The sequence below is a fragment of the Calliphora vicina genome, chromosome 1, assembly GCF_958450345.1.
Source record: "Calliphora vicina chromosome 1, idCalVici1.1, whole genome shotgun sequence".
Classification (NCBI taxonomy): domain Eukaryota; kingdom Metazoa; phylum Arthropoda; class Insecta; order Diptera; family Calliphoridae; genus Calliphora; species Calliphora vicina.
Genome location: NC_088780.1, coordinates 158,551,263 through 158,574,469, shown reverse-complemented (window position 1 = coordinate 158,574,469; position 23,207 = coordinate 158,551,263). Strand labels below are relative to the sequence as shown.

Genomic DNA, 23,207 nt, shown 5'->3' with positions numbered 1-23,207 from the left:
TTTATTCGATTATTCGAATAATTTATTATTCTAATGTTTATGTATAAAATTTTGTTTAATACTAATAATGAATTAAAATTTCATAATATTTCTCGTTATTCGAAATTTATAAAATTTCTCGGTTAATCGAGTGAATTTCGAATAAAAATTATTATTCGAATAATTTAATAAAATGTATTTAAAAGCAATTGAAACATAAAAACGACCAAAAATTACAACAATTTTAGCTAGAAAATTTAATTCGATTATTCGATAAATTTTTATGCGAATAACATTCTGAACGAGTGTATTTTGAATGATTTTTTTTTATTATTTAAATATACGATTAATTTATATACGAGTAACATTCTGAAGAGTGTATTTTGAATGATTTTTTTTTGAAAAACAATAAAAATCGTTTAATTCGAATAACTGAATATTTAAAAACAAAAGAAAAGTAGGACGAAGAGTGATGAACATTTCGTAAAATTTAATCGATTATTCGTTTAGTTTTTATTCGTATAGAAATCCGATGTAGAGTATTTGTAAAGAAAATATTATTTAAAAAAAATAAAAAACAAAGTTCATAATTTTATTAATACGAGTGATCGCTAACTTTGAAAATTTAGTACGATTATTCGATTATATTAATTTAATAAAATGCATTTAACAGCAAAATAAGAATAAGAAGGAGGTGGAATTTATTCGATTTTTAGAATATTTTTTTTTAATTAGAAACTGAACATTTTTCGAATAATCGAATAATTTATTTTCAGTCTAATAAAAAAATTAAAAATTTCAGTTTGATAACTGAAAAATATTATTTATTCAAATAACATAGATTTTTTATCGATTATTCGAATAATTTTAATTCAAGTCTATAAATTAATTTTAAAACAATTCGAATATTCGAACGAATAAGGAATAAAATTATTCGAATTATTTATTTTCAGTCTAATAAAAAAAAATAAATATTTCAGCTTTATAACTGAACAATACTATTTATTCAAATAACACAGATTTTTTTATAGTTTATTCGAATAATTTTGACAATCCGATAAATATTTAAAAAGAAAAAAGTTAAAAAAACCTTAAAAACGAATCGAATAAAGTTTCAAAGTTATTTTTTTTATTCAAGTCGATAAATTCATTTTAAAACAATTCGATTGTTCGAACGAATAACGAAATTTTTTTTATCGATTATTCGAATGTCTTAATATTTTATAAATATTTAAAAATTTTTTGGTTATTTGAGTAAAGAGTAAAAATTATTATTCGAATAATTAAATAACATATGTATATTTAAAAACAAAAGTAGAACGACGAAAAATGAGATCTTTTTTTTAAATTTTAATTTTAAAATAAATTTATTCGAGTATTCGAATAATTTTTTTTGTTCTTAACTAAAAAGTTTATTTTTTATATTAATCGATAATTCAAATGACTGAACAAACTAATTTTTAAAGACAAAATTATTTACAGTGAATGTCGTAGTCAAATTTTATTCATTAGTTTTAGAAAGTTGATGTTTTGGAAATATTTTAAAATGCTATTTTTATATTGTGTGTGCTATTACCTATCAGAAAATTTGGTATAATTTTAATTGCCCTTATCCACAAATAAAAAAATTGGGTAAGACTGTCAGTGCCCAGAATATCAACGCTTCATTTAAAATCGTAAAGGCACTAAAAAATAGCAAATGATACCCTACAAAGTATTAGGATTATTTAATATTAACATTTTTTTTCATTTTTAAAGTTTTAATTATAATTTAATATAATTGTACGAATTTAAGTGAAATATGAATTTTGTGATGTTCTTTAATTTTCTTCACTATTTTTTTAACGAATTGAGGTTTTGTTAACTTTTTTGTTGAAATACATATTTTTTGTTCCAATTAATAAAATGACTTAATTTTTTATATAATCACCTATTATTGCCTGTATAATTTCATAATATTTAAAAAAAAAATATGTTGTACGATTTTGAGTGACACTCACTGTAAATAATATTAAAAATCGAATAAAAGTTCATATTTTTACAATTAAAAATTATTCGAGTAATCGATTATTCGAGCCAATAATGGTCGAATCATTTTTTATTAATTTTATTCTTCAATGTTCAAAGAAAAAAAAAACTAAAAAATTAATCGAATTTTATTTATATTTATTATTCGATTTTGAAATTAATTTGATTATTCGAATAAAATTAAGAAGAAGGACGACGAAATTTTCTGAAAATTTTAGTTTGCAATTAAAAATTTTTCGAGCCAATAATGATCGAATAGTTTTTTATTCATAAAAAACAACTAAAAAACTAATTGAATAAAAGACTAAAATTTTCTGAAAATGTTATTTTTGTAATTAAAAATTATTCGAGTAATCGGTTATTCGAGCCAATAATGGTCGAATCATTTTTTATTAATTTTATTCTTCAAATGTTCAAAAAAAAAAACTAAAAAATGAATCGAATCTTATTTAAATTTATTATTCTAGTTTTGAAATTAATTTGATTATTCGAATAAAATTAATAACAGAAGATGACTACGAAATTTTCTGAAAATTTTAGTTTGCAATTAAATTTTTTATTTTTAAAAAACAACTAAAAATCGAATTGAATAAAAGACTATAATTTTATGAAAATGTTTGTTTTGCAATTAAAAAATATTCGAGTAATCGGTTATTCGAGTCAATATTTGTTGAATAATTTTTGTATTCTTCAAATGCTCAAAAAAAAATAATTATAAAAATCTAATCGAATAAAAGTTCATAATTTTTTTTATTATTCGAGATTCAAAATTAATTTGATTATTATATCGAATAAATAATAAAATCAAAGGACAATGAAATTTTCTTAAAATTTTAGATTACATTCGAGTAATCGATTTTAATCTTCGAATGTTCAAAGAAAATATTTTTTTCGTCGATTATTCGTATGATTTTTATACATGAAAGCAAAAGTTATTTTAAAACTAATGAAAATCAAATCGAATTCAATTGTATAATTTGAAGGATTCGAAGGATCGATTAATTTTTAAAATTAATTCGATTAATTTTTAAAATTAATTCGATTAATTTTATTAAATAATTTTTCGAATAATTTAATAAAAAATTGTAGTTGAGTATTCGATTATATGAATAATTTTTCGAATAATAATTTTAAAACTCGAATAATAAAAAAATTAACTTTTATTTATTTATAAATAATCTAAACTAAAAAAAATAATTCATTCAATTACTGAAAATTATATTGAAAGTTCACGAAATGTTATTTACTGTTGAAAACTTTCAGTTTTTTTAAATAAATGAGAATTTGGAAATTTTAACGTTTTGTTTTAAAATGCAGATATTTTTCGCTATTTATCCAATATTTTGGGAAATTAATTATGCTTTAAATATATGTATATTATTAAACCATGCATGATTACCAGTACATTTTTAATAACCTGCTAAAACATATTTTTCTTTTCCATTTCATTGTTCATCCAAATGCCATAAATTCTTCTTTTTATGGCCAATTTTCTGTTTGAAAAAATATAGGCAACGTTTATTGCAAAACCTTGTTTCATTTTCGGTTTTTCTTTTAAAGTTGATTATCATAATTTTGTTTGATTTTTTTTTCGCCTTATACAAGTACTTGTAACTAAAGTTTGTATTAAAATATATTTCTTGTTTAATTTTTTGCTAAATACACATATTTTTGTGAATGTAAAGTGGTGCTGTATTTTTTTTTATAGTTTTCTGTTTTCCATAAGTTGTTGCCTTGTAAATTTACGTTTATTTTGCTGGTTTTTCTTATTGTTAGTTGGTATTTATTATTATTATTTGTTTGTTTATTTAGTATTGGTCAGTATGGTAAGACACTGTTTCCCTAATGATTTTAAGGAAATTAAGTAAAGAACATGGTTAGATTTGTTGATCCAATAATTAGTTTTCATAGCTAAAAGTAGGGGATGTGAGCTACCGATTTAAAAGGGTTAAAAGGTAACGGTAACGCTACCTTGAAAAATAATCTTAACGGTATGCTATCTATAACGTTAAATTAGGTTATTTTAGTAACGGTTGCGGTTATTTCAATAACGTTAATTTTGCTTAACTATGGTAACGGTATTTTAGCTGTAACGGTAAGGCTACCTTGATAAATGTTAGCTATAAAGGTAATTTAGGTTATTTCGGTAGCAGTTGCTGTTATTAGCTTGACTTCGGTTGCGGCATTTTAGTTATAACTGTAATTTTGCATATTTCGGTAACGTTAGTTGCAATTATTTCAATAACGTTAACGTTTCACTCTGATTTAAATTATTAACAAAAATTTTGCGAAGATTTTAAATTGTAAACCGTAAACGAATTTAATAGCTAACAGTGTTTAAGTTTATTTCGGTAATGGTATTTTAGCGTTAACGCTAATAGTATTACGGCAACGGTAATCGAATTAGAAGCAAATTTTTATTATTCTTTAGATAATTTTTTACTTGGAAACAGTGTTTGCTTAAAAAATAAATCTACACTACATATTAATTGTTTAAATAAAAATTTTCTTTTTTTTTGAAATTTTAATTTGTTTAAAATATTAAAGCCAGCAAGAAAAAGCTTTTGTTATTGTTGAAATATATAATAATATAACTTTATTTTTCCATTACATTGTTGGTTTTTATTTGTTGCTAAAATAATTTATAATAAATTTATTGCGAAATATTTTACACTTAATCTACCGGTTGCTCTAATGTTGAAAATCAAATCAAAAATACACAGGCAAATATACATATGTACGTACATACGAAAAAAATTAAATTAAAAATATAATTGTTAAACTAAAAACTACGAATAATGGTTGTTGAAATAAGGAAAACGTAAAGTGCAAAAAAATACAGCAAATATCAAAACGTCTGTAGTCGTATAGAAAGGTAGGTCAATTTGTTATAAAATGGGGTCGAGTTGTGGTACATAGTTTGCAAAATTTATTTAATAAAATAAAAAAATGAGATAGAGAGACAAAATTATAACAAAAAGATAAACATCTATTAAATAATATCTTTGTTATTAAGTATGTTTCAAATAGCCTGCAGCTTAAACAGATAATTAATGAATTATAATTGTGGTAACAAAAAAAAAAATGTTTAAACTATTTGGGCGATAGACAAAAAAATGGATACTTAGAGCATGATTCACCAGCGGTATGTTAAAAATTTATTGATGATTTATTAATTGTAAACGAAATGTTGAATAAATTATTCAACCAACATAAACTTTGCGAATACGATATTAGTTTAAACAAGCAAGAGTGCGAGTAAAACTTATTATTCGAATAATTTAAAATTTATTAAAAAACAGAAGAAGAACGACAAAGAATCAATACAATTTTTTTTTAAATTTTAATTTGAAAATCAATTTATTTGAGTATTCAAATAAATTTTTGAATAATTTTTTTTATTATTAACTGAAAAACTTTATTAATTTGAATTTTTTTGAATGCTATATTTGGCTATGTCGAATCTTATATAGGTACCCTTTACTGAAGTATACTTTAAGAATTATATTAAAAATAATTTTTGGTGAAAAACTATTTTTTAGTAAAAAAAATTTGGAGAAAAGAATTAAAAAAAACAAGTAAGAGAGCTATATTCGGCTGTGCCGAATCTTAAAATTTGAATTTTGAAGAATAATTTGGTGAAGGGTATACCAAATTATTCTTCAAAATTTTAAATATTTTTAGGTAAACAAAATTTAATTTTTTTTCCAGTTGTTTTTTTAATTTTGTTCGATTGTTATTTTAAATTTTTAATTTTTTTAAATTTTAAAATTTTTTTTTTTAAATTTAAAATTCTTTTTTTTTTGTGAAAAATTCGGGTTAAAATTTTTTTTCCGATTTTGACCCATTGTAGGTCCAACTTACTATGGCCTTATATACGTCGTTGCAAATGTCTTTGAAATATCTATCATTAGATATCCATATTGTCTATATTAATGTCTTAGTAATCCAGATATAGGTCAAAAATCGAGGTTGTCTTGGTTTTTTCCTCATATCTCTGCCATTTGTGGACCGATTTTGCTGATTTTAAATAGCAAAATTCTCGAAAGCATGTCTGACAGAATTATTGAAGATTTGGATCCCGAAGATATCTTGGGTCTTCAGAAAATTGATTTCAACAGACAGACAGACGGACATGGCTTAATCGACTTAATCGAATATATGTATATACTTTATAGGGTCGGAAATGAAAAATGTAGAAATTACAAACGGAATGACAAACTTATATATATGTACCCTTCTCACGAAGGTGAAGGGTATAAAAATAAGAAATTTTCTATATTAATAACAATTTTCTATTAAGAAAATTTTCTGATAAAAAAAAATTTTTTGAAATAAAAAATTTTGTTGAGAAAAATTGGAGTAAAAACAAGTAAAAGAACTATATTCGGCTGTGCCGAATCTTATAAACCCTTCACCAAACTAAACTTAAATTATTTTTTCAAAATTTGTAAAAAAAAATTTTATTTTTTTAAAATTTTTAAAAATTTTTTTTTCGGTTTAAAAAATATTTTTCCAGATTTTAACCAATTGTAGGTCCAAATTACTAAAGCCTTGTATACATCATTGCAATAGACTTTGAATATCTATCATTAGATATCCATATTGTCTATGTTAATGACCTAGTAATCCAGATATATGTAGATCAAAAATCGATATAATCGTAAATATGTATGTCACCGTTATTTTATTATGAAAATAAAAATTTTTGATTTGTATACATAATTGAGTTTTTTTAAAATCTACAGAATTAAAAGTGTATGCAATACTACATATGACTGCTTGTTTTTAATTTTCTTGAATTATATATGGGGGATTTCACGTCAAGTGAACCAACTTTTAAAATCGATGTCTTCCCATCGGGATGAAATTTTCACCAATTTTTGTGTTAAAACATTTATTTTGATACTATACCACTCGCATCCCACTACGAGACCAAAAAGCTCTTAAAGGAATAGAACTAAGCTTTCTTTTCAGCAAAAAAAAAGATTTAAAAAAGGGGCCATTTTGGAAAAAACTTCGATTTTGCCAAAAAAAACAATCAAAAATTGTATATCTTGAGTTACAAAACATTTATTTTGATAGATATCCCACTCGCATCCCACTAAGCAACCAAATAGGTCTTAAAGGAATAGACCGAAGCTTTCTTTTGAGCAAAAAAAATATTTAAAAAAGAGCCCATTTTAAAATAAAGTTAGATATTGCAAAAAAAAGTAAAAAATTGCATATTTTGAGTTACAAAACAAAAAAAAAATCCCACTTGCATCCCACTAAGCGACTAAATAGGTCTTCAAGGAAAATATCTGAGCATAATGTTGAAAAAAAGGGCCCTTTTCGAAGAAAAAGTCAACAAAGTTTTTGATTTTGCAAAAAAAGTCAAAAATTCCATGTGTTGAGTTACAAAACATTTTTTTTGATAGATATCGAACTCGCATCCCACTAAGCTACCAAATAGGTCCTCAAGGAAAATATCTAAGCTTTATTTTAAGAAGAAAAATAGGGTCAATTTTGAAAAAAAGTCAAATAAGTTTTTGATTTCAGAAAAAAAAATATTAAAATTTTTTTATTTTTTTTTTAATATTTTTTTTTCGAAAGATTGTAGAAATAGCTATCTAAACTATTTGGGACACATTTTGATAAGAACAATAGGTAATAAGTTATATGGATGAGAAAAAACACCCGTTTGGCAAAAATGTCCAATTTTGATCTCATCTAACTCAGAGAGTTCTTGACCGTTCTTGCTGGAAAATTGTGTCTTAATTACTATCCAATAGGTCTAACCTTGGTGCATCCCGATCGGAAGACCGATATAAATAATTTAAGCCAGAACGTTACCGAAATAAATCAAATTAACATTACCGCTAAGCAACCGTTACCGAAATACTCCAAATTAGCGCTTCCGTTACCTTTTAACCGTTGATATTAAGTAAAATAATTATGTAAATATTTATCTTTTAAACAAAAGATTTAAGACAAGTAGGTACTCAATACTGAGATTCTGCTTAATTCTGTAAAAATAGGCGTTTTCAATTGTATTCTTAAAGATTTATATTTTTATTTATGTGGAAAATTTTGAAATATTTGGAAAATAATTCTATAGAAGCTTTTGGAAAGTTGTTCAAAGTGTGGTACATACAAAATAGCCCTCTTCATCTTATAATTCTGTATAAAATTGTTTGGGAATTTTAAATTTAATATTTCCGAAGAGGTTCTAAAATATATTTAAATGGTACTTATCACTGCATATATTAAGAAATTCTATATAAAAAGTTTTGGAAATTTTAAATTAAATTTTTTTCCAAGAAATTTGAAAAAATGAATAAGAATATTATTATAATTCTAAATTTCTTATTCTTATTTTTTCGCAATACAAAATTTCTTTTAATTTATTTAATAAAGATGCTGTGCAAAATCCCCCACAAATTGTTGTACAAAATTTTAATATTTACCTGCTACAATTTTTATTATTATTATAATTAGTTTATTTACATAATGATTTTCAACACTTTTTTTCATTTACAGAAAGTTTTTTTAAATAAATATTAATCAGTTAGTAACAGATAGATGCAATTTGTTTATTTTTTTATAAACAGCATGCAATAATTAGTCTGTTCGTTTTTGTATTGAGAATTTTCAAACCTAGTAAAAATAGTAAAAATAGTAAAAATTTACAAATAAACGAACAAAACTAATATTAAATTTAAATAATAAATAACGTACATATACGATTCATACATCAATATATCCGTTATAGACCCGGTTCGATTGCTATTTAAAATCGAGAAAATCGGCCTACAAATAGCTGAGATATAAGGAAATAATCAGGACAACCTAGATTTTTGGCCTATTTTTTTATCTACATACATATATCTCGATTACAAAGACATTAATATTGTTACACAGAGAAAACAGATTCGTGATAGCAACCGAATTTGTTGCCAATCGAATGATTCGGTTGTACACATAGCATTTTTCAGTTATAACAACAGAAAGTCAGTTGATAAAGAAGAATTTCAGTTGAGGCAACCAAACATTAGTTACCCATTCCAAAATATTGTAGCCACAACTGTAAAATTCGGTCACTAAGATAGAATCATTCGATTAAAAACAAATTCGGTTGCTATCACGAATCTGCTTTCTCTGTGTACGTTTTAATCTTTTCAAAACGTTAGTTTATTTCCTTTAAATAAACCGGATACTTTTGATTGCAAATAAAAGCCGTTTAGTAGTTTGCAAATTGTAACAACTCTTTATTTATTCATGTACAACAACCACAGAATTAAATAGCCACTCAATGTTTTTTATACACGTTTATATATTCTTAGAAATACAGACACAATTTATAATGTACACGAATTTACTTGAAAAACACAACACACTTTAAGGCACTCAGTTGATGTTTATTCGAAAAGCGTCTCTGATAAAACTCACTCATGTTTTTATTACTAATAAAAATTTTTTTAAAAAATTAAAAAAAAAAGAATTGGTGAATAAATGCAGTAAAGTAAGGCGCAATTTACATTAAGATTTCAGAAAACAGACGTCTGGGCAAACATGAAAAAAATCATCGTGTAAATTGCGTGTAAGTGGAGGTTCACACACGTCAAGTTTAATTAAACAAGTCTTAAGTTTATAGAAGAGAGGGGAAGAAAAAGAGGAAAATCATTCCAATCTCCTCGCCTCTCTCATCTAAAAACTCAACAATTGCGCATGTAAACTTGACGTGTGTGAACCAGCTCTTACTTTACTGTATTTATTCACCAATTTGAGAAGCTAAATATTGCGAGATGCTGTATGGATACAATTCCAAATATATTTAGCTGGGTTCAGATTTGTTACATAAATTGTCATATTGCGTCATTGTTTACTTTGGTTGAAACAATTTTTTAATTGTTAATTTTTTAAATATTTATCACAATTTCAAATATCTTTAGAACTAGTCGTAAAAAAAGGTATTTACTAGGGTATTCGCTCGACTAATGATCGTTCGATTAATCGAATAATTTCTTACGAATAATTATTCGAACAATTTAAAAATGGCCATTTTCGAATAACGAATAATTCGAACAATTTTATGTAGAATAATCGAATAAAACGAATAAATGTTCATATACATATATTTTAATTTATTAAATTGCTTAAAATTTTTCATAACTTCAAATTTAAATAATAATGACTCACAAAAATTGTATTGTTTCTGAAATTCGACAATTAACTAAAGACAAAGGGACTTTCGATCACTGTAGATGAGTGTTCCAATAGCTCCTTCTATAAATGTATAAATATTACTGCAAGAAGTTAGAAATCTAAAAACAAATCTTTCAAAATTTTTAACTTAGGACTTTAACCAATGAAAATAAAAGTTACGGAATAAAATATTTATTATTTAGCTGGCAAAATATTAGAAGAATCGCAATTAATAATCACAATATTAACTTAGATTAAAGAGGAGTTGAATGTGATGGAAAATGATTTTGAAACGGTCGTCGAAAGTGATATTGAGGATGACATTTATAATGATTACATTGAAATAGATGAAGGCCATGATCTTAAAATATATGTATATTAGTGATGCTAGTGAATGACAAACACAAATATTGCAAACTAAAGTTTTGTTGCAAGAAAAGCATGGAGTTCGTCGTATATATGATTTTGAACATCGTTGAACATCTTTGTCGATCATGGTAATAAACTTTTTGCGTATTTGTAAATGAGTCAATCATGCGCTGCCTGACTTCAAATTAGCCTCATTCACTGACGATATAAAACTTTGATATCAAACTTTGGACAGATACCCTTTATTGTGTAATTCCCCAAGATCACTTTATTAAGCAAAGATTCGGCTACGTTGATAGAGCTGGATGTATAATACAATTTGTTATAAATAATTTAGAAATAGTGAATAATTAATTTACTAAAGAATTAGTTACTCAATTTAAAACCGGAATTAATGAACGACATAAAAGTGTTCTAATACGTTTATATTGTATTAGAAATCAGCATCATGTCCAACTATCTCAAATCTGAGTTAATCTGATCAGAATATTTCTGTTGAAAATTTAATGATAGACTTTGTTTTCGAATGCTTTTTAACATTATCAATACTTGAATTGTTAACTTTATTTAACGTTATTTTTTTTTTGTTTTTCTTTAACAATAAAATATTAAAAAAGCGACATTAAAACTTCATTCTTTACATTTAAAAAAAAAATTTAATTATTCGAATAATTCGATTAATTCTAAATGTGTGTGTATACCCTAGTATTTACGCATAGCCTTAAATTTTTAATTTTCTTAAGAAACTATTAATGATAAAACATTTTTATTACTCCCGCAATTGTCACGTTTAAGCTATTTTGATGCCAAAGAATTTTTAATAGTTTTCCGCAAATGTTTATGACTTTTAAAAAAATCCATCCATGCATATCATTCAATTTAAATAATTTGATTTAATCTTTAAAACGCGTATAAAAAAGGTTAAAACGTTTTCAAGCCTAAATAAGTTTTATGAAAAATATTGAGACGTAAACAAATCTTAAAACGCACATTAAGTTTTGATACTCGTATATATGCAGCCAGCACTATGGGTAGATTATATTATTATTAAATGCATAAAATATTTATGATTAATTTAACGCATTGCTAGGTTGGTTTTCATATTTATTTTCTTAGGAAATAATATTAAAAAATTTAAAAAAAACCAAAATTTTTTTATTTACTTAATGACCTTGGCATAAAGGCAGGTAAAACCATGTTTACATTACATTCATGTACTTATACATTAAACTTAAGTAAAAACAAGGTAACACGGTTTTGGTGAGACATATTATAAACAAATATTACGACAATATTTCTACATCTATTTACTGTCAGTGTAAATAGCACTCAGACAAAATTATTAATATGATGTCTATCAACATCATCCTCAAGATTGCATTAAACCTGAGCTATAGTTATCAGTCAGATGATGATGATGATGTACTTGTAGTTAATTTAAAAAATAAACACATGCTTACTTTTTAAACAAATACAAGTTATAATGATTTAATTTTAAATAAATTTCACTTGAAATTTTTTAAATTTACTTAATCATCATCTTAAAAAACAAAAACTAGTTGAACAGTTTTACATATATTGAAATTTTAAAACTTTAAATTAAATTATTTTGTAATACTGTAATAATTAACTGGATTAAATGTGCGTTTTTAAATACTTCTTAGCTTGGAAAAAATCATAATTAAAATTAACAATTAAACAAAATATATTAAATATATTTAAGTACCTTCCAAAGTACAAAAATAAGTTGTAGACATTTAACTATTATTTGTTTTTTATATTTTAATATATTTAAAATAATTACGAAATACTTTATTTTATTATCATGACTATTAAAATGATTTTTATTATCTTCAAGTGTAGATACACTACTTAGTTTCAGTGTTAATACACTTTGAATTATATTTTTAAGTACTTTTTGTGTTTAGTTGAGGGTACTATTTTCTTTACGAAAATAAATTAAATTAAAAGAATTAAAAGCTTAAACATTTAAATATTTCTTTTGTGAACAATTAAATCCTCCTGAAAATAATCTTAATTTTAGAAAGCAAGTTTAGAGGAAGAGTTTAGTCAGCAAATTAGCTTATAGTTAGTATTCAATTCCACAATCGCTAACTTTTAATCTTGCTTTTAATTGTATCTTGTTGTATACATACCATACCTAGTATATGAAATGTAACCTAGAAATATCTAGAAAATCCGACTTTGTCGGGTTATAAGATAGCCAAAATCTGATTTTCGGCAGATATCAGATTCGGCAGATATCAGAAAATTTTACGTCTGGGTAGCTCGAGGTTGTGTGTATGAATACGTAAAATTTAACAAAAATATTAATTATGCAGGCAATCCGCAACTGCGGTTTGAAGAGTCAAGCTTTTCAGACATGTTTTTGAAGAATTTATATAAAAAGAGAGTTTGGAAAATCGATTGCTGCCATTTATAAGACATCATACATCTGATACAAAGTTTTAGCCAAGTTGTCAGTACTCAATGACAAGTTGTCATTACTCAAATACAACTATGAAGTGGTATAATGAGAATAATATTAATGTTATACCAAAATACATCAATTAAACAAATTGCCCAAATCTTCGTCCAATCGAGATATATTGGTCAATTGTTAAACGTAAATTGAAAAAGAGTGCAGGTACAGTAAATAACCAGATTTTGATGAGAAAAAAGTGGAATAGATATGCTGGAATAACGGTAGAAGTGGGAAGAAAAGTTGTACAGCTATTAATGGGAGTCATAACAAGAAAATCCAGACAATTTATTTGAAATAAAGGCACATAAACCTACAGTTATATTTTTTTAAAGCTTAATAAATTACCTTTAATTTAATGTATAAAATGTTAACATACGTTGTTTCATTTTAAAGTTATGCTCGCTTTAATCCGTACGGATTTTAAGTGGCCACTTCTTTATTTCTAACTTTGTTCGACTGTTAGTGGAAAACACGCTCACTTCAAAACGATCTCACTGAAATAAATGATTTTTATGCAAAATGTTTGTCATTGTTCTAAGTAGTTTAAGTTTGAAAATGAGCAATATCGGTTAAGTAGAATGAATGTTTTAAATCAGAATGTGAAACAACCTCAATATAAAATTTAATTTTATTTTCCATATTTTTGTTATTTTGACATACACAGAGAAAACAGATTCGTGATAGCAACCGAATTTGTTGCCAATCGAATGATTCGGTTGCACACATAGCATTTTTCAGTTATAACAACAGAAAGTCAGTTGATAATGAAGAATTTCAGTTGAGGCAACCAATGTTTAGTTACCCATTCCAAAATATTGTAGCCACAACTGTAAAATTCGGTCACTAAGATGGAATCATTCGATTAACAACAAATTCGGTTGCTATCACGAATCTGTTTTCTCTGTGTACGTATTTAATGTTTAGTTTTAACCAGTTTTTATAGAACGCCCACTTCACATGGGCGTGGCATCATATCAAGAAATATACTTTTATCTGTTTATGTTTTATAGTCTATTTAGTTTGACGTCAAATTTACTCTAGTGCCAATCAAAGGCTCCCATTGTTCTCCTATATTCACTCGAAAACAGTTTCTGGAGAAAAAAAAAAATAATTTCGATATGATCACAAGCCTTTATAGCGAGCAATTATATATTTGTGGCAAACATTTAAATGATGAAGGATTATGATATAATGTTGCTCTCAAATTGTATTATTTTATCATAATAATGACTGCCACAACAATATTATGTTACTGATTGTGTCAAACATTTTCGAATGCGATTAAGAGATATTTTCTTCAAGTAGACTAAGGACATCTGATCAAATTGAAAGAATGATTTGAAATCAAAATTCTTCTCAAATATCAAACATTTAATAATGACTTGAACATAATTTGAGAATAACAGTTTTCTCAACAATTAGTTGAATTTTGTAACAATTTCTAGCAGACTAAAAGTATCTAGCCTTAACAAACCTAAGACGGAAAGTTAGTGTTTATTGCAAAAATATAATTTTTCAAACATTTTCTCATGTTTTGGTGTTTTTAAGTTTGAAAAAAATTAATATCAAGCTGAGAAAAAACTCCATTTTAAAAATATTCATCATGGCTTCAACACTTGTCGTCTGTTTTGAGAATGATTTGGGAATCGTGTTGAGAAAAAATTAGTTTTCAAGCATTTGTTTATACTTTGATGTTAAGATTTTAACATTTTATGAATATAACCTTTGGTACCAGGTTGAGAAAATGTCATTTATCAAATATGGTTTACTTAAAATAAATTTGAAACTCAAATCTCTGGGTAGATTTGAATTTCGGTTTAAGAATCATGTTGGATATTAAATGTTAATGTCATTATATTTCAAAAATTTTACTTTGTGTTTGATGGGTCAAAGAGCAGACTTAGTAATTGTATGTGTTTGTAAGTGATAAAACTCTATTTTGCCAAAAATATTTTTCTTAAAAAATATAATTTTTCAATTATTTTCTCATGCGTTGTTTTTTTAAGTTTAAAAATCATTATTTGAGAAAAACTTTATATCAAGTTGAGTAAACTCAATTGACTTCAAACTTGTTGTCAGGTTTGAAAACGATTTGGTAATAACAGTTGATATTGAATGGGAGAAAATATAATTTTTCAAACATTTTCTTATTCAAAGTTTTTGAAAATAACATTTGATAACAAGTTAAGAAAATGCCATTTATCAAACATTTTTACTCAAATAAACTTGAAATTTGAATTCGGTTTAAAAATCATTTTGGATATCAAATTACTGTTTTATACTTGAAAATGTTAAATCCAAACTGAGAATACTCTATTTTTCAAATATTATTATCAGGTTTGAAAACAATTTGGGAATAACAGTTAATATTGAATGGAGAAAATAAAATGTTTCAAACATTTTTTCAAGCATGAATATTTTTAGGTTTGAAAATCGTTATTTGAGAAAACTAAATTTTTCTAATATTTTTCTTGACTTCAAACTTTTCGTTAGGTTTAGAGAATGATTTGGGAATAATAGTTGATATTGAATGGGAAAAAAATATGATTTTTCAAACATTTTCTCTGGCATGGATATTTACATTTAAATTTTAACATTTTTTGAAAATAACATTTGATATCAAGTTAATAAAATGCCATTTATCAAATGTTTTTTCTCAAATAAATTTGAAATTAAATTTAAACTTATATCAAGGTTTGAATTCGGTTTAAAAATCATTTTGGATATCAAATGATTGTTTTATACTTGAAAATGTTAAATCCAAACATTTTAAAAATGCATGGATATTTTTAGGTTTGAAAATCATTAAAAATTAGGACGGAAAACGTATTTGTAATGTATAATATTTACATTTAGATTTGGAAACAAAAGTTGATACCAAGTTAAGAAAATGCCATTTCTCAAACGTTTTTTTTTCAAACCTCTTTTTAGGTTTGAATTCAGTTTGATAATCATGTTGGATGTCAAATGATGATTTTATTATAATTCAAACCTTTGAATTTTTATACTTGAAAATGTTGAATCCAATAGAAACTTTTTTTCTCAAATAAACTTGAAATGAAATTGAAACCTCTATTTAGGTTTGAATTTAGTTTGAGAATCATGTTGGATATCAAATGTTGATGTGATTATAATTCAAACCTTTGAATTTTTATACTTGAAAATGTTGAATTTCAAATATTTTTCTTGATTCCAAACTTGTTGTCAGATTTAAATACTTGGAAATAACAGTTAATACTGAATGGAGAAAATATAATTTTTCAAACATTTTCTTATCCATGGATATTTTTAGGTTTTAAAATCATTAAAATGTAACATTTAGTGCCTTTTTGAGGGTGACATTTTCAGAATGTTACTCGTTTTTCTTGTTCTGAAAATAATACACAAAAGCTGCATGCCCAAAATTTTCAAAAAGTTCCCTAAGATTTAAACATTTTTAAGCTTAAAAATATTTTAGTCCAAAATAATGAGGGTATTCATTTAAAAAAAATGGAAAATTACACTCTGATTTTTTTACACTTTTAAAAAACAAAAACAAGAAAAAAAAATCCAAAAAAAGTTGTATTTTTTATGGAATTTTGTTCAAGTTTTTGCTGTGTAAAAGTGTAAAAAATCAGAGTATAATTTTTCAATTTTTTGATAAAAATTAATGAGAATTTGGTGAAAAACTTTTTTTTGGGCAATTCTTTATTGGCTGGATGGATATAATCTCAAAGCAGCTTTAATTATCTTTATAACACTTACATAGACATTATTAGTTCATTAAATTTAAATTATATAAAACAAATACTTTTTTTTATAAATTTTTGGTACTTAAATCTAAACTTTAGTACCCAGTTACATGGATTTTTATTTAAACAGGTTCAACAAACTTATTTAAAACGTTTGCCATTAATTGTCTTATAATTTTAAGTGATTCTTTAATTGTGTGATTAAGTGATTCTTAAAAAGTACTTTTTTGCGGAAACTCCCACTTTTTTGTAGCATCGCTAATAATTTTCGCCAATTTCAACAAAACAAAACTGATGAATACCTCAATGTCAACGACTGACTTAACTGCTGAGTTGTTTTTAGTTTTTTTTTATATATTTTTATTTGTACTTAAATTAAAGTTGAGTTTTATTTAATATTTTTGTTTTGTTATTTTGTTTACAATTTATTTAGTTTTTTTGTTTTGTTTAAGTTTAGATTTGTTTTTGTTTTGCTTGTGCTGACTTAAGTAGTTTATATGTACTTAAAAAATTATTATTTCTCGTACCATATTTTTATAGTATTTTTTTAGGTTTTTTTTTTTAATTTCTTCTTAAAAGTCATATGGAAGACAAAGTACAACATTGACCGTAACAAGGTTTCTTGAAAAATGATCTAAGTTAAAAAAATTTTGAATTTTTTTATAACGAAGAACGGAAAAATAGTTAAAATGCCAAAACCCACATGTTGGGTTTTTTTTGTTAAATATTAAATAATAATATTTCTCAAATTCATCAAAAGTCAATGTAATTTGAAGTAGTATTAAATAATTATACAAAAACAAAAACATAAATGAAATCAGCTGTTTAGAAGCAAAGCATGCAAAGTTATTTTAAGGTTAAGTTTTAACTATAGTTTTAATTGGGATTAAAGTAAGATTAACAGTAAAAATGTGTGCAGTATGTAGGTGATCACTATTTTATCTCTTGTAACTCATCACTGATCAAAACGATTTTGTTTTGAAATAATTGACATTTTGTTTAGCCGCAGTACGTGCAGTACTACAGTACTAGAATAATAATAACAAAAATTCCGTTTATATTGCGGTAATTTTAAGTTATTTTTGATTAAATTTTATGTATTTCTTTAATGTCTTTCTTTCAGCCATAAGCAGCTTTAAGAATATGTAATCAGTTTGTTGTTTGTTGCCAAAATAATTTGAAAAAAAACCGCCAAAAGTAATAATGCAAATAATTACTATTTTCGCTTGACAATAAATATTTTTATTTAACCTTGTTTAATTCTTATTTTCTCTCTCTCTCTCCCTCTTCTTTTTCTTGCAGCTTTTAAACGGTTTCAGTGAGAACATGGTTGCTTCTGAAAATTAATTAATTACTGAAGTTTAATGCATAAAATTTTGTTCTAACAATAAATTGTGATTTTAACAATTATAATTTTTGAATTGTTTAGTGTTTTTTGTTAAATTTGTTAATTTTTTTTCTTTTGTTTTTTTTATTTAATTTTTTGCTTTTATTAGAAAGTCCATCTACCTAAAGAAATAATCATAAAATATATAGTAAAAATATTAAAATATACTTATAAATAAATACAAAATTTACACATCATGCTTATAACGTAAGTACTTTTGAAATTTATAATATTTTTTTTATTGCATTTTTTTTAAAGTTAAACAAATACCTTTATTTTTGTATAATAAATATGTAGTTATGGTGCCTAGTATTTAATTTTTTTCAAACATAAAACAATCGAACATGAAATTGTTTTGAATTGTTCCTCTTGAATAAATCGTATAATTATAGATATTCAGATTTTTTTGTTTAATATTCAATTAAAGGTTTCAGTTTATAGAGAATTTTTATCTTATAATAAATAGTTTCTGGGCAAATGAACAGTGCTGTAGAAAAGTAAATAGAATAAATGAGTTTTCAATCTTATCCAATTTCGGTTAAGATTGAAAATTTACTAAATTTTATTTCAAAAGATTCTCAGTGCAAATTTAACGAAATAAATTTTGTATGCAAATTTACTTAAAAATGTGGGATTTACAAAAGATGGCGTATCTTTTGAACATTATAGTGTAAGTAACAGTGTTTATACCCTACTCCACCATAGTGGGGAGGGTATAATGCGTTTGTGCAGATGTTTTTCTCTACAAATGTTATGTATTACAAATTTCTATAGAAATTCATTTGTATAACAGTATTTTCTATAGAAATGTAGTGTATAACCTTATTTTCTGTAGAAAATCGTCTGTATAACAGTATTCTGTATTTTTCATAGAAAATCTTGCGTACAACTGTATTTTTTAAAGAAAATAGCTTGAGAATTATGATGAAAGATACTTTCTTCACAAACCGTACACATGGAATACAGTTAATATAACATTGAGACTAAGATTTTATTCCGGCCGTCTGTAAAAATTCACTTAGTCTCCATACAAATGTCCTCTCGAAATAGGACTTTATCGGTCATAAATGTTTAATTTTTAGAAGTATCTATGCAAATCTCGCTCCAAATAAGTTTTACATATAGGAGGTCATGTCACCTAACTTTATGATGATCGGTCCATAAGGCCCCCTTCCTAAAATCGAGCATAAATAAAATTTTGGTATCCAAATAAATAAATCACACGACCTAATTTCATGGCGATCGGTCCATAAATAAATTATTGAATTTTAAAAGAAAAATTTGTTTGCCCATTTACTCAGTGTAGGGTATACTATGATCAGCTTGACCGACCATATTTTCTTTTTTGTTTTAAAATTCAAAAAGCATAAAGGTATTATAATTTAAAATTCAAACTGCATAACTGAGTTTAATGGCCTAAATAAAATTAAAGGTTTTATTTGGGCAAAGAGAATTTTGGCAATAAAAAAGGACCTTTCCTAAAACGAATTGTATTTAAATTAAACAAAAATTCATGGCAAAAATGAGTCATTTCAAGAGTTTCTTGTCATTCGCTGTATAGATTTCTAAAAACAAAAGACTTAACAACTTTATAAAGTGACACACATGTGAAAAAAGTTTCGAGTTTTAAAATTCAACATATAAAAAGAATAATAAAGTTTTGTTGATGGTTAAACATTTATATATTTTGCACATTTGTTTCAATATCTCAAACAATAGATTTTGCTTAAATTATTTGATTTAATCTTCATCTGCATAATAATAAAATAATACTGACCTAGAAAACAAGATTTACAAACAAGCTTTTAATAAAATTTGTTCTTCATCTTTCAATTTTTAAAATGCTCAATTAATTTCAAATTTATTTAAATTTTAATATTAAACAATTACTTAATTTGTAGATTTAATTATTATTTAGCATTTTAATTACAAAACAGACGAATGCCACTATAATTAAATGCGATTTGTGAAAATTCCTTAAAGTTATTTCCGTAAAATAAATAAATATTTAAGTTCTAATCTAGGTACATATGTATTAAAAAACGTTTAAATGGAAAAAAACAATTAATTAAACAAATAACACCTTATGAACTTATTTAAATATTTATTTATACGTAACACAAATACAAACTACTTTTAAATTAAATGTACAACTAATTTATATGTATGCAAATACAATTCTAATTATAATTGGTTTTTATATTATATTATATGGATGCCTTATTTGGCAAAATGATTAACTCCAATTTCTTCTTAATCCTATGTATTCAAAATTAAATTAAAATGTTTAATATTAAGAGCAAAGTATTCTAAATATATAACTTTTAAATGTTTTATTTAGGGAGTTAATCTATTTGTCAAGCAAGATCTCCATTATTTGTTCCCTTAACAAATTTCTAATTGTTTGGTTGCCTTTTCAATTACTTCCAATAACATGCTTTAGCAATTATGTAAATATTTGTTTAATTCAAAGTTCAATAAACAACTAACTGTTATTGATATTCGATACTTATAATAAAACCTACAGATTTTCAATTGTTTTCTGTGTTTTAACAGATTTACGAGCATTTTATTTTTGAAATGTATGGAATTTTTTATGAATTTTATTATGGCTGTTAATGTAACAAGTATTTAAATAAATGTCGGTCAACCACTTTATTTATTTGCTGAGTTAAAGCATATTTTAAATTAAATATATTGCCTTGAAATGCACAGTTAATTCTTATAATTAGAACAAATAAATTGTGAATTCAAGTATTTAGCAGACAGATTAATGTATAAATGTTTAAAATTAAAAACTTAAATTGGCAATACATATTATGTTTTCCACAACATCTGTAAAATAAGTTTATTAAAATTACAGAAACTATTTGACATTTTTGTTTATAATTTATGAATATTTATTATGAATAATAGATTCGTCTTTGAAAAACAAAGACTTAAGTCGGACTATAATGATTTTCATGATTTAAAAAAAATCAAAAAATTCTCTGGTATTTACTCACTTTCGTGGCTGTGTACCATAAAAATGTGTACACGTTTTTTAACCATATTATGATCACAGTAATTATTTGTATGATTAGGGTAACCATTATATGGTTAAGGGTCTATTCACATCATTGTAGCAAATATATACATATATGATTGTAGTAAGTAAATACATGTTTGTGGTAACTATGTTTATGATGTAATACTTCACCATATTATGGTTATCATACTCTAACAACAACATATTATGATATAATGATTCATCATGAACATGATTGCCATAATCGTATATTTATTTACTACAACCATAAATGTATAATCATGTATATAATTGCTACAATTATGTGAATGGTTACTTAAACATATTATGGTTACCGCAATCATACAAATAATTACATTGGCCATAATATAGTTGATAAACTTGTTATAATCTTGAAATGGTTACGGTTAAAATGTACAACTATATTCTTTCTCAGGATTCTCAATTTTAAAATCCTTTCTGTTGTTAAAAATATTGTTATACTGAATATTTTCAATACAATTTTTATAAAAAAATAATACATAAAATAACATTTTCTATAAAAAATACAGTTATACACAAGTTTTTTTGTAGAAAGTTTTGTTATGCTCATGATTTTCCTTAGAAAATACAGTTGTACAAAAGATTTCTTTATTTTATGCACTTGAAAGACGTACGAATGTCGCGTTCGGGACCGCTGGAGAAAAATACGGTTATACACAAGTTTTTTTGTAGAAAATACAGTTGTACACAAGATATCATTATTTTTTGCACTTCAATGACGTACGAATGTCGCGTTCGCGACCGCTGGAGAACCAAAAGCGAAACTTTATCCACAGATGAATAATTATTGTTTAAATATTTCAATTTAAATTAAACAATCATCGACTTTAAACAAGGTTGGCTACCGTTACCGTTACCGCTAAGTTACAGTTACCGCTAAAATCCAGTTACGGATATAATCGTAAATAACGTTGCCGTTATTTTATAAATACTTTTGAATTATCATGACACAACAATATAACCTACACTCAGTAGTAAATAAATTCTCAATTATAGAATTCTTGTAATGTCAAACAAAAGAAAATATGAAAAAATATTAAAAAAAATCAAAATCAACGTTTGACATTATAGGGGTAAATAAATATTGAAAACTCTGACTAGTGATTCTACCTTTAACAATTATTGTATCATGTGAATTTATTGATTTAAAATTTACCCAATAAGCATTTTTACTGTAATCAAGCTGAAAGCAAGAATAATTCAAGCCTTGAATTATAGTCAAATAATTGAATTATATTTATTATATTCTCCATCACAAAGGAATCATAAATTTAAGCTATATGTTTTTGTTTGAAAAATATTTAATTTTTTCAAATATTTTTGAAGTTTAAAACGTAATTACATTTGCATTCAAGTCAAATTCCAACAAAATGTTCAAGTGCTTGAATTTTAGGAGCTTTGAAAATCTAAATACACCTGCCACCTTATTTTATTGGATGTATAACTTAAAAATGCGTAATTTTTTCAAATTTTTAGCTTTTATTTTGAAACATTTGTACAATGTAAATTTATTCAAAGTATTGGCCATTGCTAGCTATGACACTTTCCCATCTTTCTGGCAACATATGGATTCCCAGCCAAAAGAACTGCTAATTTTTATAGGCCAAGAACGAATCAAGCTAAGATCCTATCCCAGAGAGAGCGTTCTGCATCGATCGAAATAAATAGTAGTCGGTCGGGGCAAGGTTTAGACTATAAGGCGGTTGAGGCAAAACTTCCCAATCACTTCTTTCTAAATAGTTTTTAACAGATATTGCAACATGTGGCCTAATGTTGTCATTATGGAATATTACGGTTTCACCAAAGCTCGCTTCAAACGAATCAGTTGCGTGCGTACAGTTGCGTGACCAGATTTCAGCTACTCATAGTAGATTGGGCCTTTTTGGTCCCATCAAATACAGAGAATTACATTAGCGCTATGGATATTTGCCATTCAAGATTTCAGATATAAATAATCGTCTTTCAAGGTCT

The 23,207-nt window shown here is 24.9% G+C and overlaps 1 protein-coding gene across 4 annotated transcripts in view; it reads left to right on the top strand.

Moving 5' to 3' along the window:
* Window positions 1–23,207, top strand: part of snu (snustorr) — a 121,874-nt gene that overhangs the window by 61,067 nt on the left and 37,600 nt on the right. For 2 of the 4 annotated variants that reach the window (XM_065516398.1, XM_065516397.1), the window contains exon 2: window positions 18,276–18,373. The exons of the other annotated variants lie outside the window; for them this stretch is intronic. In XM_065516398.1, the coding sequence (XP_065372470.1) occupies window positions 18,363–18,373 (11 nt within the window). In that variant the 5' untranslated portion in view covers window positions 18,276–18,362. The remainder of the gene's footprint in view (window positions 1–18,275; window positions 18,374–23,207) is intronic. 4 annotated transcript variants of the gene reach the window in all.